At 38.9% G+C, this 15,988-nt stretch overlaps 1 protein-coding gene across 1 annotated transcript in view; it reads left to right on the top strand.

Annotated features, from left to right (window-relative positions):
- Positions 1-15,988, top strand: part of PIP5K1B (phosphatidylinositol-4-phosphate 5-kinase type 1 beta) — an 84,391-nt gene that overhangs the window by 62,742 nt on the left and 5,661 nt on the right. The window contains 1 exon segment of the mRNA XM_075526723.1: positions 9,586-9,703. Within this exon segment, the coding sequence (XP_075382838.1) occupies positions 9,586-9,703 (118 nt within the window).

Genomic DNA, 15,988 nt, shown 5'->3' with positions numbered 1-15,988 from the left:
GCCTTTATAGGTGCTTCTGGAAATGTTTTAAACAGGAGTTTCAAGATATGACAGAAAGTCTCTTTCCAGTGTATCTTTCAGCAGGTCTTATGGCTTCCAGTCACAAACCCAAACAAAATCCCATGAGTCATAAAGGGCTACTTCACCTCTCTGTCTTTAGAACAATGCCAAGATACTGCGGGTTATATAAGGAGGATTGCTGAATTCTTCTGATATGTTTGAGCTTAGGAAAATAATCTATATGAAATCTAATTCTTGTTTTTCTTTATCTATTCTGTACCTCCTTTCTGTAAGATGTGTTATGTAGTATGGACTTCTGCCTTCTCTTTCCTCTTCTTTCTGCTTTTCTGTATATTTTTCAATTGTTTGTTTGCCTTACCTTTGCATTGCTGTTTTTTGGTGCTGACCACTTGAAATTTTGGCAGGCTTTGAGGGGTTCTGGGTTTTTTTTTCTCTTACACAGTCAAAACTTCCTGAAACATCCAAACTTTGAACTGGAATGTTCCATGACTTGACATTGTATCAAACAACCTTTTCAAAGACAGCTTAGACAATAAAAGTAAAATCTTCTGCTGTTTTTTCAGTGGAAGGGATTCATAGGTATTAGTTTTCCTGTTGTAAGGAATACTTAATCACACCTTTTGCCAGTCTGGTTTTCTATGTAAACAAACTTTCTTGTGGTAAGTTTAAATGTTCTGTGTGTCCACCCACCAACCTTAGCTTCAGAAGCTTTGACAAATTTGTCTGAATCTGATTCAAAGAGGATTAAATTCATGCAAGCTTCATGAAAATAAGCAGCTAGGTGGAGGAAAAAGACTTGAATGCTCTAATGCTAGCAACAGATGCACTGAGACACTACTGGAATCCCCATGGGAAAGAAGGAAAATTTGACTATGACTGAAGCGACATGTAATTGTGGCTTAAAGAAAAAAAACCAAGGCTTTCCCAGTTCTCCTGTGATGGAATTACTTTTGCTTCTTTTTTTCTTTTTTAATTAAGACCAAGATAAAACAGACTGCTTTAGCAATAGGAGGGCAACAGCATAGGTGAACACGCTCATTGTGGCTGATCATTACTGAATGGGAGAAAGTAACTGTAAAAATGGGGGATTTTGCTTGGCTTTTCTTTCTTTTTCAATCTAAAAATTAAGGATGAGAAGTCAGTGCACTGTTGAAATTGTACAAAACCTCTGTTCCACTGAAGTGCTCTTTTTGATACACTGTGTATAGAGGGATTTCTCTTGTTCTTTCCTGTGCCCCCACCCCCCAATTTGTCTTTGCCCTACCAGAAGTTTGCATTAAAACTGGCAATCAGTGCAGCTGTGATGATGCTGTTGCAGAAATTTGAACATCTAGTTACCGACTGCTGACAGCATGTGTTGCTGCTAAGAGATTAATTACAATAATTTTTTTTACTCTTTTATGACATGTAACTTCCATGTACATGTCAGTTTCAGATCAGTTATTTAATTTGAAAAAAGGCTGTCAGTTGTAAATCTCATTAATGTGCTAGTAGAAGCTATATTTTGTTGTATCTGAAGAGCTTTGTATGCTTTAAGGTGTACTGTCATTCTTTTTTTTTCTTCCTATTATAGGATTACAGCTGTAGTAGTTAATAACATATCTAAATACTAATGCATAATGTCTAAAAGTGTTCAGGGGTACTTAATCAAATAAACAATTTGTGTTTATTTGCTTGTCCATTATCCTCTGTTGGGAAAACAATACTGTGACAAGGTTAACAGAGCAAGAAAATTAGCAGAAAAGCAGATTGAAGAATACTGGTTTAAAGAGCATAACACTGCTACCTGCAGTCCTGAAGAAGCATCAAAAAAGCATTGTTGGACAAAAGATTAATGTATATTTCATTGAATATTACAGTTCGATATTTTCTTAATTATACATGCTTGCATTAGAAGAAAACAATGCCATCTAAGTGAACAGAATTCCCCCCTCTCCCATGGTGTCATGTTAGTATTTGTGTTTACTGTAGTTGGTTTATGAAGTGTTTGTGGAAACAGGAGAGAGAATCTTTCTTAGCATGTAAATGCTTGTCCTGGACACATATCAAAATATAAAATTTCCGTCTCTGGCTTCAAATGTGAAGTGTAAAGCAAATCTGGATGATGCATCAGTTTCATTAATTTACTAAGGCATGTCTAAACTTCCATGGTTTAAGCCTCATACATATACCTAGTATGATGATCTCTATCTTGTGGTGTTCATAGTCTTAAGAAAGATTAATCTGAAATTTGCTTTTCTTACTAGCTTTTCACTGAAGTCTAGGTTGTAATATGAGTCACTTTCATAGCCAGAGGAAGACTGAGTAATCCTGGAATTCAGTGTAAATGGTTATCAGTCTTTAGTATCAAGTACCGAGTGCTTAGTATCAGTACCAAGGGGTCAGGCATCTAGATTTCCTGAAAAAGAAATACAGTTTTTTCTCCATTTAAAGTTTTCTGAGCCATTTACACTTGATCTTTTAGTCATTGAGGTGACTCTGGAAAAAATTAATGTTGCTTTGTTACAAATCTTATTTAAAGTAGTCTCTGTGGTTATAATGCTGCTCTACTGATGTTTTCTTTAAGTGTGTGAAACTACTCTTAATATATTAAGTATTTTCTTCGTGGAAGTATTTAGATTCAATATTAAATACTATATAGCAAGTAAGAATTCAGAACAGACTAACTCCAGCAAAGCAAGAAGAGCTGACTTATTCTCAGATGTAAACTATTGCTTGTCCACTGATATTCTGAGACTTGTGTACAAAATAAAAGGTAGAAACTCTAAATAGAAAGTATTAGTAACTGTGGCAAAACTAGAGACTTCATATTTTGCCATAGTATATTTGCCTTTACTGGAGATTCTGAACAATTTTCAATAATTTAGCTGTGAAGCATGGCAAGAAGGCAGTAACAAAGATAATTTTTTTAGAAGACCTAGCAGGAGTATTTCCTTAATGAAAGTTTGTAAGATAGGCAAGTATTTTGTAAAGCGGAGGTTCTGTCCGTGGAGTGGATCCGTGCTGTCCCGAAAGGCAAAGGTCAGTGTCCCTGACAGTGGAAGAAGGACCTAACAAAGACTAAAGGACTAGTCCTGTCAACAGAAGTTCCTCAGTCTGCTTTGAGCAAGTGATCCAGTGTGGTGTTCCGTAATTAGCCTTGAGTGACCCTTTAATTTCACCTCTTCCTGCTCCAAGCCTATAGATATATATTGATATGTAAAAGGTACATAATTTTTTCAGAAAAGTAGCCCATTACAAAAGTTCATCCTCTCACAACATCTCTAGAAAGAGTACCACCACTGTGTAACTCAACAGGATATTAAGCAAACATAATTAATGGAAAAGAGAGCAATAAATAAATATAGTACCCTGTTTACATCATACCTGTTTAATTTATTTTTTGCTCAAAGGTACTGTCTAGAAGTTTCTGATAAAAGTTCCGGTGAATAACAAGAGATGTCACACCCTGCTTTTGAGTCTTTCCCCAATTCTAGTGCTATATGGGTAGGCAGCCTCAAGGCAGAGTGAGAAGACTTTGCTCTGTTCCAAGGTTTATTTCACTTTCATGACTGAGGGACCCTTCTTTTGTAAAATGTTCATAAGGTGGCTCCACCTATTCAGAAAAATAAAAACCTGAAAAATTGATGTTCTGTTTGCAGCAGGCCAATGTAGATCTGAGGATCTGAGGTACTTGTCATTGCCTGACCTTACCGTCAGGTAATTGGGATTAGCAATTGTTAGGAAACAGACATTGGTAGCCCTGTGGAAGGAATATTAGCTCAAGAATGTGTCCTTCACCAGCAAATATATATATTTTTTTATGGATTTTGTTTTTAATGTCACTGCTATAAGTGTAAAAACAGCACTATATCTCTGAAAGCAGTGAGTCTTCCCATCATTTGCACCGAATTGCAGTATCATGAAATACACAATGTTGCTTCATACTTTGGTTCTCTGTACTATCTTCCCTTGAGACATACTACCATATCATAAGCCACTCTGCAGAATTACCATAAACTTCATCAACATCACTTTAAAGAGTGAGTTATGATTTTTATATTTCCTGATTTGATGGGATCCTTTGCCTCCTTATGCTGGATGAACAGAATGACATAATTTGACATTGCAGTCTGAACAGTGTTAGGTGTTGGGGTTTTTTTTCTTTTTGGTACATTTTAAAAGCAGCCCCTTATGTTGCTGTGAGCTTTCTTGTGAAGATCTCTGCATATGTACTGAAGTAGGAATGCCTCTGTCTGTGCTTACTAAATTAATTGGATCTAATCCCATTCAGCTGGTGATGCCCTGTTTGCAGCATTTATTGTTATAATTTGCTTTAACAGAGCCCTAAAAAGATCATAAGTGCTTTCCTTCGCAGAAGAAAGTTTTATAAATTATTTAGCCAATGTTTCTGGAAACAATTTGGTTGTTGAAAAGTAGAATGAAAACCTGTACTTTTTTTTAACTTGAAATCTAAAAGTATTGTTCAGTTAAATACACAGATGTGCATGTGAAACTCCAGTGGTAACAGTAATTTAATACTTGTTTCCTTGACTGAATTTGTCCCTCTGCATGCTGCTTCTCATCTTCCATACTCATCCTTGCAAGTCTAATTTTGTTACCTTAATTTTTTCTGAGGATCCAGAGGAGCTTCTCAGAACAGACTTCATGTGTAGATCTCTCCAAGGGCTGATACATGTTGATGTGTACCTCTCAGTGGATTTGGTGTTATTACTCAGTATTTTGTAATCTAGACTGAGTTCCTAAACTCTGATTGCTTACACCATCTCTTTTCAACTACATACATATGTCAGGTACAAAAATGACAGGTCTCATGATTTTAATTGGCACCTGCAAAGGTGTATAGGTTTGTTGACCATCGTGAAATTGATGTGCTTACTGTGATGTTTACTGATTCATGTCACGGTTTGCCATTAGCGTGAGTGTAGAAACACAGACTCACTGTCAGACTCCTTCACTTGAAGCAGCATTCAGAAGATCAGTCATATATATTGTTTTCTCAGGTCTGTAGTTTTGATGTTTGTTAACAGTGTTAGTGAAATATTACAAGTGAGTTTTACTGTTTGACCTACTTTTTTTTTTTTCCAGACACACATGTAATTTATAAAAATAAAATGCAAGGTTGGGTTTTAGAGGTGACACAATATTTCTACATTGTAAACATTAGACTAATTAATGCATTTAGTTCAGCATTTAGGTCCATAAATACTTGTTGTCCCTGTTCATTTATATGTGTGCAGGACAGATTTTCTGCAACAGTTCGTATTGAGTTGTAGCTTAGAAAAATAGTTTTACTGCTCATTTATCCTACAAGATGTTTTTCTGACTAACTTGTATATGCAGAGATGTTAAAGATCAAAACTCATGATGCAATGAGTTGATAATTTTTTCAATAGCTTATATAAGAGTTTCCAAACACATTGGACATTGCAAATGTGCTGCTATTTAGGGGATAAATATTCTGTGGGATATGCTACAGGAAAGCATATTTGACATCCAAAGATAGACATCAAAGCCTATTTTTAATACAACTCTTCACAACAGGGGAGACACAGTGGCTCATTCTGATTTATGGCTGTTGTATTTTGGCACTATCTGAAAGAAGCTGATAATGATATTCCTACAAGAGCTGTTCTTCACACTGCAGGAGGGAAAAAAAAAAAGACCACAACCAACCAAAACCAAAATTCTGCTCAAACTTCTGCTTCGGTCAGTTGTTACCACCTGGCACTGTTTCTGCCATTCTTCAAAGGCTGTGCAATGACTTGGAAAGGAGACTGAAGAGTTCTACCTGTCCTGCAGGCTGCCTTGCAAGTAGACACATTATGATGAGGCATATTTGTTTTTCCATGAAGAAAACAGAAGTCTTTTATTTCTAAAACTGTCACTTCAGTTTAGTATAAATAAAATATGAAGGACAGAAATAGTAATTAAAATTTGGGAAGGTTAAGGTTTGAAGGACATCAGTCTTTTGATTTTTTTTTTTTTTAATTATTATTACTATTTTATTATTATTTTAGATAATCTTGCCTGGTTATGCTAGTTCCTTGACAAAGTGTAATTTTTTCCTTTGTTCCTTAGAAACTTAATAGGATCTTACATATATCATCCTTAGATTAAAATGTGTAAAAGTTACAATGTTCTACAAATCTGCAGAAAATCAGTCTAATTTAATTGTTCCTACTGAAGATCTTGTGCCCAACACCCCATTTTTCATATTTGCAAGTAGCAATCCCTAACTATCTTTAACTTTTTGAGCTAATTTGAGTTAGGATTTTTTTTAATCTCATGTCCAAGAGAGCATTTTAAAAGAACTTTGGAAAACGAAGGTTTTATTTTATTTTCTACTCAAGCAGAAGAGAATTTGAGCCTGATTTTTTTTTAAAATATGTTGAAGTGTGCTGATTTAGAAGGTCAAAGTATGGCTTTTCTCCTCACTTCAGCAAAAGGACAAAGTATTTACTGCTGCTTAAAAAAGGATCCACAGTAACACTAAGGATGAGACCTTAAGAAAAAAAAACTCTTGCTTTTCCCCCTTTTCATAGGAAAATTGGAAATCTTGTTCTTATGCATATCTTCATGTAGTTCATAGTCACTTAGCCAGTTGGGCTGCATGTTCTTCATGCTGTCATTGCAAGGTAAGTACAACAAACAAAATGACTGTTGTATTCTGCCATGAAAGCGATTTCTAACTAAGCAGCTGTAACTAAGAACGTGTTACTACATTATTACACATAAGCACTATACTGCAGTTGCAGCAGAGTTCAGCTCCTGGCAAAAGCGGTTGCTTTCATACTGACACCAGCAGGGGCCCCAGATGCAAATTAACATGGCAGTGACTTGGAATGTCTACTTTCTCCTTTATACACATTACAGATCAGCGTCCCAAAGTGGACAGTTCATGTTCTTTTAAGCAGAGAAAAACCTCCAGTTATTGAACTTAAGGTATATGAAAGAAAGCTCTGTCTTGCAACAGTTTTCGTACGCTTTTCCTTTTAACAAACAATTCTTCATGCAGGAGATGAGTCTTCCTTACTTGCAGAGTTTATCCCTAATTATTCAGTGTGAAAGTCACAGCAGCAAGGAGATTGCTATCTGCAAATAAGTTGGAGATCTTTGATTGTAAGAAAAAAGGTGGACTGCCATCTCTGTTGTTTCATTCTCCTCTTTCATGCCTGATTTTGTTCAAGGGACTTTAGTTGCTGCTGGTTTTCTGTATGTAAGATTACTATATCTTTGTACTTTCTTCTGCCCCTTTGCTCCCTTCCCTTTCTGTATGTTTATATATATATGGTATATATTATTTGATTCTATATATTAAATCTGGTTTTTAGTAAGTTCACTACTAAATAACAAAATTGTGACACTTATAGGAGCTTCTCTTTGACTTCTCTTAACATGCTGTTTTTGTCTCAACCCTTATTTTCTGCCTGACTGTATAGTATGTTTCTGTAACAGGTAGGAAAAGAAAAAGATGCACACTCCAAAGGGGAGATGGCATTGTCTTTGTTATAGGTAAACCAGTAGTTTAACTATCCCAAGACCGAGTGCCGAACTCACATTGCTATTGTTTGCTATCCACAGCAGGCTGTGCGGCAACATAGATTATAATTTAACAAACTAAGAGCAAAAGACGTGCAGTGCCTTCTAATGGAAAAGTAGAGAAGAGAGGAAGAAAAGTAAGTGTCATAGTAAGCCAGTGAATTAAACTGAAATAACAGGAGGACTAGGTCTTAGTCTTCTGATACATGAAGGATATAAAATAAAATGCCACTGGTGTGAATTGCAGAATCCTCACCTCATCCTGAATACAGGTTCCAGAGGTTTTCTGGAAGTGAAAGAAGTTAAAAATAACAGCAGTAAAGGTGGCAGTGATGTGACCTGATATGTATATGAAAGGAGTAACTATTTAAAATTTTTTTGCTTTTAAACCTAACCTGATGCAGGAATGAAAGCCAGGTGTACAGCACAGCCTGCCCAACTTGCTTTACAGTTAGTAATGCGGAGCGCTGTGTTCCAGAAGGAAGACTTCACCACTGAGTTTGCATATTTTTATAGCAGTAGTAGCTGCTCACTGCACATTCATCTTGTGTCACATGGTTTTCATATACGGGCCTTTGCACGTTCAGGGGCCTGAGCTGTGCAACAGTGGAGTTCAAAATTCTGCAAGCAAAAGTGACTTTCTTCCCCCTGCCCCCTCCCCTTTTGCCAACAGTAATATCTTTCATGCCAGAGCTTATTTTGTGGGAGATGATAAAACATAGTCTAACATTTGGCAACAGCTCATTTTTTCCCTTCCTGTCTGCCCTCCCCCCTTAAGTAAAATGAAGCATTTGCAGAAAACTGATGTTACTGAAATGTTGCTCAATAGAATACAAGTAATGGGTGCAAGAAAAATACTACTGCTACCCAGTGGGAGCTGGGTCACCCTTGGGACAAAAGAAATAGTCTTGCTATTGAAAAGATGCCTAATGTGCTATATAAAAAAAGGAACATTGTAATGTGGCAAATGTAATGCTATGCACTTAATACGAATATGACATGAGGATGAATTCATTATTTTGTTGAGCATTTGAATTTATTTTCTACTTTGCATGCTAGCTTTGCCCTTTCTGAAATTATACCCCATCTGAAACAAACTACAAAGTACTGCAAAGGGAGGGGGAAATTAGTAATTTCTGGACTGATGGTTGTAACCATGTTTTCATACCCAGTTATAATGCAGAATTGTTTGCTTTTCACCTTATGTGTAATAGACAAGAACTTTTAAAATATGTCTCTGCAAAACTGACAGTTGAGTTTTCAAGGCAGCCAGGAGTCTGTTAGTTTCTGGCAGTTAGTGAGGACAGGTGATAATGGGCACCTAACTCCGTTAAAACACCTTTGAGAGTTTCAGCTTTGTGGTTCCAAGTGTGTTTACAAAACAAAACAAGATTCCTGTGCTGATGCATTTGCAGTTTCACGTTCTTTATGGATAGCAGAGAACAAAAAATCGTATCTATGAATGAGATAATACACTGTGCCTGCTCTGTAAATACCACTTCCTTGCAGAGCTGTACTAATGACAGTACACTCTTGTTCTTCTCCCACTTTCCCTTCTGAACTGTTGGCTTCAGGTGATGCCGTATGTGCATGAGAAAGTCTGATGTTACTGTGCCTAATTACTGAATCTTTTTCCCCTATTTTGAATTAAGAAATGCTGCCAAAATTTACACCATGTGTAATGTGGAACTAACTTCTTTTGAAATTAATGAAACTATCCCACGTTTACTGTGACACAGTTTCATTTTTTAAATAAATATTAGAGTTCAGGAACAGTATTACTTCCTGATAAAATTTTAGTTAATGCAAAAATAGAAACTGGTTTGTGTATGTTAGTCAAATATAAGCTGCCAATTGCCTAGCCATTGTCAACACATCTATATTTATCCATTCACATACCCTCTTTTCAAGTGTTTGAAGCTTTTATGTTTAAGAGAGAAATGTATTTTAAAATTTTCAGCTATGACTGAGTTCTCTGTAACTTGTATTTTTGGTTGACTGTCATCTCCCCTCTCTTTGCAGTAAAGGGTTGCCTTCGAGTTCAACATTCACTTTAGAAGACAGTGCCATCTATTTGACGTCAGAACAGAGCACACTGGAAATGGAAAATGATAATGCTTCAGTTTTGGATGTCTACTTAGTAAGTTGTCAAACTGTTTCTGATGGGCTTTTTCCCCTGTAATTCCTTTCTCTCAGGCTCAGTAAGTGACTAAAATACATGCTTAACTTCAAGATCCAGAGGTTCATTGAGGTATTTCTTACATGAGACATATGCTTAAGTACCTTGCCAAAGCAAATCCTTCAAGAATCTGTGTGCATATTAACTACTGTGTTAATAATGAATTATGCCAAAATGCCCTTCAGTTGTTCTATAATGGTAGGGATTTTTTTCCTATTATTTGTTTTCCATAGGAGGAGGAAAAAAAAAAAAATCTTTCCTCTTCATGTTGAATATCCCACAATGTTAGAAATTAAATTTTCTCAGAGAGGAAAGTTCTGTGTTTGCATCAGTGATTTTGAAGCCAGTGGAGTAGAGCTCAATATGAAGTACTTTAACGGCCACCCTTTCTGCTCTGAAGGGTTGTCCAGTTGTGGTGGCTGGAATATGATTAAAAATGTATCTTTTCTTTTCTGTCTTGGTTCGTAGTGAGCAGTTTATCTGACTGCTGAAAGATAAGCCCCAGTCTACATCTTTGGTTGTCTTTGTATCACCTGTGTTTTAAAAATTCTCTTGGTATCTACTGCTCACATTCCACAGACATAAAGACAGTAGGCACCCAACGCCAGTTCCAATTGAGTGAAGTTTTGTGCATCTAACCCTTTTAGGCCGTTTTGAAAACCTCAGTATAAATATAGGAGGGAGGTATGTTAAGCTTGGCTTTTTTTCCAAAGGTTCGTTTTCCTAAAGCACAAATTAAACAATTCTGGTATTATCCTAGTAATATTTTTCCCTCTATTTTCATAAATAAATGTCTGTGGCTTTTGTGGCAAGAATTGTACTAGTGAGGAAGGGTCAAAAGGGAAAGTCTGTTCATGAGGTTTCTAATAAATGTTTCACACAGGCATGGTTATTTCCTTCTTAGATAAAGTTCACTGCATTCTTTATTTTTCTTATCTCTAGAGTTTCCTGATTTTTGTCTTAAAGACATCCAGAATATCATAGAATCATAGAACAGCCCATGTTGGATGGGACCTCGAGAGATCATCTGGTCCAACTTTTCGTAGGAAAGGGAGCTTAGATGAGATTATCTAGCACCCTGTCCCATCGCATCTTGAAAACCCCCAGCGATAGGGACTCTACCACACCCCTGCAGAGATTGTTCCAGTGATTGATTGTTCTTCCTGAAAAAATCTTTCTTGTGTTGACATGAAACATGTTTGTGTCTGGTCTTATGTCGAGGTGAAACATGTTTGTCACATGTTTGTGTCTGATCCCCATGCTGTTTCTCTGTAGGCTGTACCACTGATTTTTTTTCTTTTCTTTAGCCAGCAATGCTTCAGTATATACAGTACCCACTTAATAGCTACTAATTTAATAGTCCAGCACACTTAGGGGAGTTGCTGTCTATCCTGCCTCCACTGAAACAAGACAGTACCAGTAGCCAAATAGATGTAGAATTGACTTAGTTAACTGTGACCTCAAGTAGCCCATTAAATCCACCTGTTCCTGTATGACTTGTGTTAGTTGGGCTTGTTGCTGATATGATGTTAGTGTGAATCCTCTGTTAAGAAGGACTCACAAATCCTGAAATGTTATGGGAAAGGGACAAATGAGTAATCATATGTAGCCTAACCTTGCTAGCAGATTGGCTGACTTAGTGAATTGTGCTTTAAACAAACCTGGGGGGTAGGATTCAGAGCTGACACACCTACATATTCATAAGCAACAAGGTGGGTGAGAACACTTATTAGAGTAGTGAGGAATGCTCCCCAACCCTTTACAAAGGCAAGAACCCTAAGTCCAACCACCTCAAGTGCATGCATACCAACGCATGTAGTCTGGGCAGTCGTCCTGGTTTCGGCTGGGATAGAGTTAATATTCTTTCCAGTAGCTGGTATAGTGCTGTGTTTTGGATTTAGTATGAGAATAATGTTGATAACACACTCATGTTTTAGTTGTTGCTAAGCGGTGCTGACACCAGTCAAGGACTTTTCAGCTTCCCTTGCTCTGCCAGGTGTACAAGAAGCTGGGAGGGGGCACAGCCAAGATAGTTGATCCAAACTGGCCAAAGGGCTATTCCATACCATATGGCATCACACTCAGTAGAGAAACTGGGGGCAATTGGCTGGGGGCTAGCAATCGCTGCCTGGGGACTGGCTGGGCATCAGTCGGTGGGTGGTGAGCAGTTGTATCACTTGTTTTTTTCCTGGGTTTTGTTCCTCTCTCACTCTCTTGTTGTTTTCCTTTTCATTACAATTTTTTTTTCCCCAATTATTAAGCTGTTCTTATCTCAACCCATGAGTTTTCTTAATTTTGCTCTTTCGATTCTCTCCCCCATCCCACTGTGGGGGAGAGTGAGCAAGCAGCTGTGTGGTGCTTGGTTGCTGACTGGGGCTAAACCACAATAGCCGCGAAGAGGAAGAACTGGAGCTCCATGCCCAGTCTGAGAGTTATGATGTGATAGGAATCTCTGAAACTTGGTGGGAAGACTTGACTGGAAGTCAAGCACACTGAAGACCAGTAGTAGGACAAAAGCCCTGGATTTTAGAAGATGCTCAGAGCCCAGATCTGAGGGATTCCATGGGAAGCATGCATGGAGGGCAGAGGAGCTTGTGAGTGCTGGGAGTTTTTAAAGAACAGCCTCCTGGAAGCACAAGAACAGTCCATCGCCTACAAAGGAAAAGGAAGAAGGCAGAATAAGAGACCACCCGAGCTTAACAATGAGCTTTTGGATGTGCTTAAAAGCAAAAAAGAAGCATACAAGCTATGGAAAGGCAGCCAAATACCCACTGAGAACTACAAGAACCTTGCTAGGGCATGCAGAGATGCAGACAGGAAGGTTAAGGCTCTGCTAGAACTGAAATTGGCCACAGATGTCAAGAAGAAGAAAGGGTTCTTCAGATACATGAGCAGTAAGCAGAAGCATAGGGAAGACATAGGCCCATTACTAAACAGGGCAGGGAAATGAGTTACTAATAATGCTGACAAGGCAGAGGTTCTCAATATCTTCTTTGCCTTTGTCTCTACTGGTGTAGCTGGACCCCAGCTCACAGGATCAAGCAGCTACAACAACTCATGTATTGACCTACCAGTAGCGGCCCTCCGCAAGGGCTTAACCCACATAAATCAACGGGCCCGGAGGGAATCCACCCCAGGCTGTTAACAGAAGTGGCTGACATTGTTGCAAGGCCACTGTCTATTATCTTTGAAAGATCTGGAGATCAGGGGGCATCCCTGATGACTGGAAGAACGTAAGTGTCACACCCATCTACAAGAATGGCCCAAAAGGAGACCCAAGAAACTACGGGCCCATTAGCCTTACTTCAGTCCCTGGGAAAGTGGTGGAATGAGCTCTCCTAGAAACTATCACAAACCAAATATAGCAAGTGATTGGGAAAATCCAGCACAGATTTACCAAAGGCAAATCATGCCAGGCTAACCTGATCATCTTCTACAACAAAATAACATCTTCTCTTGACATGGAGAGAGCAGTGGATGTTGCTTACCTGGACTTCAGCAAAGCATTCAACACTGTTTCCCACAGCCTTCTCCTGGACAAACTGTAAAGATATAGATTGGATGGGTGGTCGGTGAGATAGGCAGGAAATCGTCTCACAGGCTGCACTCAGAGGGTGGTGATCAATGGTTTTTACTCAGGCTGGCAGCCTGTCACAAGTGAGGTCCCCCAGGGATCAGTACTGGGCCCCACACTGTTCAACATCTTCATAAATGATCTGGATGATGGGACTGAAAGCACCCCCACCAAGTTTGCTGATGACACTAAACTAGCTGGTGAGGTGGACGCATCAGAAGGGAGAGCCATCTTTCAGAGACCTGGACAGGCTGGAAGAGTGGGCTAGCAAGAACTGTGTGAAGTTCAATAACGACAAGTGCAAAGTCCTGCCTCTGGGACAGCACAACCAAAGAGCCCAGCCCAGGCTTCCCTGTGTGGCTGGGGAGCAGCCGTGCTGAGAGGGACCTGGGAGTCCGGTGGACAATGAGCTGAACGTGAGTCAGCAGTGTGCCGCTGCAGCGACCAAGGTAAACTGGATCCTGAGCTGCATCCTCAGGGGCGTTACTAGCAGAGATAGAGTCATGATTATCCCACTCCACTCAGTGCTTGTCAGGCTGCACGGAGAGTACTGTGTCCAGTTCTGGGCTCTACAATTCAAAAAAAGACATGCACAGACTGGAGAGGGTCCAAAGCAGGGCCACAAAGATGATCAAAGAGCTGGAGAACCTGCCATATGAGGAAAGGTTGGAAGAGTTAGGTCTTTTCAGCCTGTAGAAGAAAAGTTTCAGGATGGACCTCATCACAGTTTTCCAGTACTTAAAGGGTGACTACGAAGAGGATGGAGGCTGTCTCTTCACAAGGGGCAATGAGTACAAGTTGCATTGCGAGAAGTTTCATCTTGATATAAGAAAGAACTATTTTTACAGTCAGAACAATCAATCAGTGGAACAACCTCCCCAGGGACATGGTAGAGTCCCATCGCTGGAGGTTTTCAAGATGCGATGGGACAGGGTGCTAGATAATCTCATCTAGGCTCCCTTTCCCACGAAAGGTTGGGCCAGATGATCTCTCGAGGTCCAATACAACCTGGGCTGTTCTGTGGTTCTCTTGGCCCCACTTAACAGAGAAACTACTTCTTGTTGATAACTTTTGAATTTGGTTTATAATATAACAATCTTGTTTATCACTAACACTGCTCAGCACTGTGAGTGCTTTTTTTAAAGTTTGAAGTCTATAGGGTGGATGGAGGAATGCTCTGAAAATCTAGTGACAGGCATAGGTAGTACCTTCTCTAAAGCTGTCCTTATGAGTTTCAGGTGTGATGGTTATCTCTTTAGTTAGTTTTTGGCTTGTAACAATCCTTTACTATTATGTCTGGGAGACTGCAGTAAGTATATGTGTATTACACTGATCAGTATCAACAGAAAAATAAATAAAACCCAACTCTGGAAGTTATACAAACACCCAGTGTTTATTCTCCTGAGAAAAGGTCTGGAAGAATAAATAGGTCTTAAGTGGAGAGAATCATAGATGCTTTTTTGTCCTAGCAGCACCCTTTCTCTGCACCCTGAAACATCCAAACTCAAAATTCAATAATTAAGACAAAGTAGTGGCACATACCTGAAGTGTGTAGGCATGCAATGGCTGACAGCTTCAAGGAAGTTGGATACTGTGGCTAAGCACATGTTACTTCTTAAGTCACAAACTCATCTTGAGAAATTACTTACCCCTGCCTTCTTGGTCCTGTCTCACACACTGTATTGCTGCCTCCTTAACTATTTTGGGATTGCTGTGGAAGTGAACTGTAACTTAATCACATGTACCCCTGTATGTATGCTGAGGTGTTCGTGGAAGAAAGAGGAATAAGATACTGTTTCGTGCACTAATCTTTTACTTCCTAATGCCCCCCAATGTCCTTCAGTAGACCCTGAAATAACACTTAGCCACTGGCTGAGAAAGTATGATACTAAAGGATCAGTGCTGTGTGTTATCAGTTTGATTCACTGCTGCTGAGGCAGAAGGCAGTTTTATTTTTATAGGAGGATGATTAAATGCAGGCTAGAAGGGAAAGATGCATGTTTTCAATAACACTAGGAACAGGTCAGTCATTTCTAATGTATGTCTCAAAAATAAAGCAAATCAATGATGTTTGCATTAGCTGACTTAAGCCTCAGTTGAAAAGGTTACAAGATACATTTTGACCTTTTAAAAGTGTGAGGAGAAAATGTAGCTTGAAATGGCATTTCCAAATTTTCCTTTAATCCCATAGTTAATAATCCTTGTCTGTGCTTCTACTGCAAGGCAAGCTGCTGTAGTCTTACCTGCTAGATATTATAATGAAAAATATCTTAACTTGCATAATTTCAGTCACTCCACTAATCCTTTGATATCTTTGCCTCCTGCTTTGAAATGCTAAACTTGTTGGACAAATATTGTCCTATAGTAAATTAAGAGGAATTCCTCTTACAGGTAAGAGCATTGGTTTTGGGTTGTTACACTAAGGGAACACCATGCAGACACACACTGTGCAGCTGATGTCAAAACTGAGAATTTACCTGGTAACAGCAAAAATTTTGTTCCAGGACACAGGTACAGAGACATCTTGAGTTTGTGAGTGAAGGGCTGGTCTGGGCCCTGAGTTCCTCAGTTCTGAACAAAGACCAGGTTCAGCAAACTAGAATTTTGTGCACCTGCCACTCTAAGCAGCACTGTTAGGAACATCCTCAAATCCAAGTTTACTTTAAAATTCC

The sequence above is a fragment of the Mycteria americana genome, chromosome Z (genome assembly GCF_035582795.1).
Source record: "Mycteria americana isolate JAX WOST 10 ecotype Jacksonville Zoo and Gardens chromosome Z, USCA_MyAme_1.0, whole genome shotgun sequence".
In the NCBI taxonomy this organism is placed as follows: Eukaryota; Metazoa; Chordata; class Aves; order Ciconiiformes; family Ciconiidae; genus Mycteria; species Mycteria americana.
The sequence above is the reverse complement of the archived record's forward strand: the minus strand, read 5'-3'. Positions and strand labels throughout refer to the sequence as shown.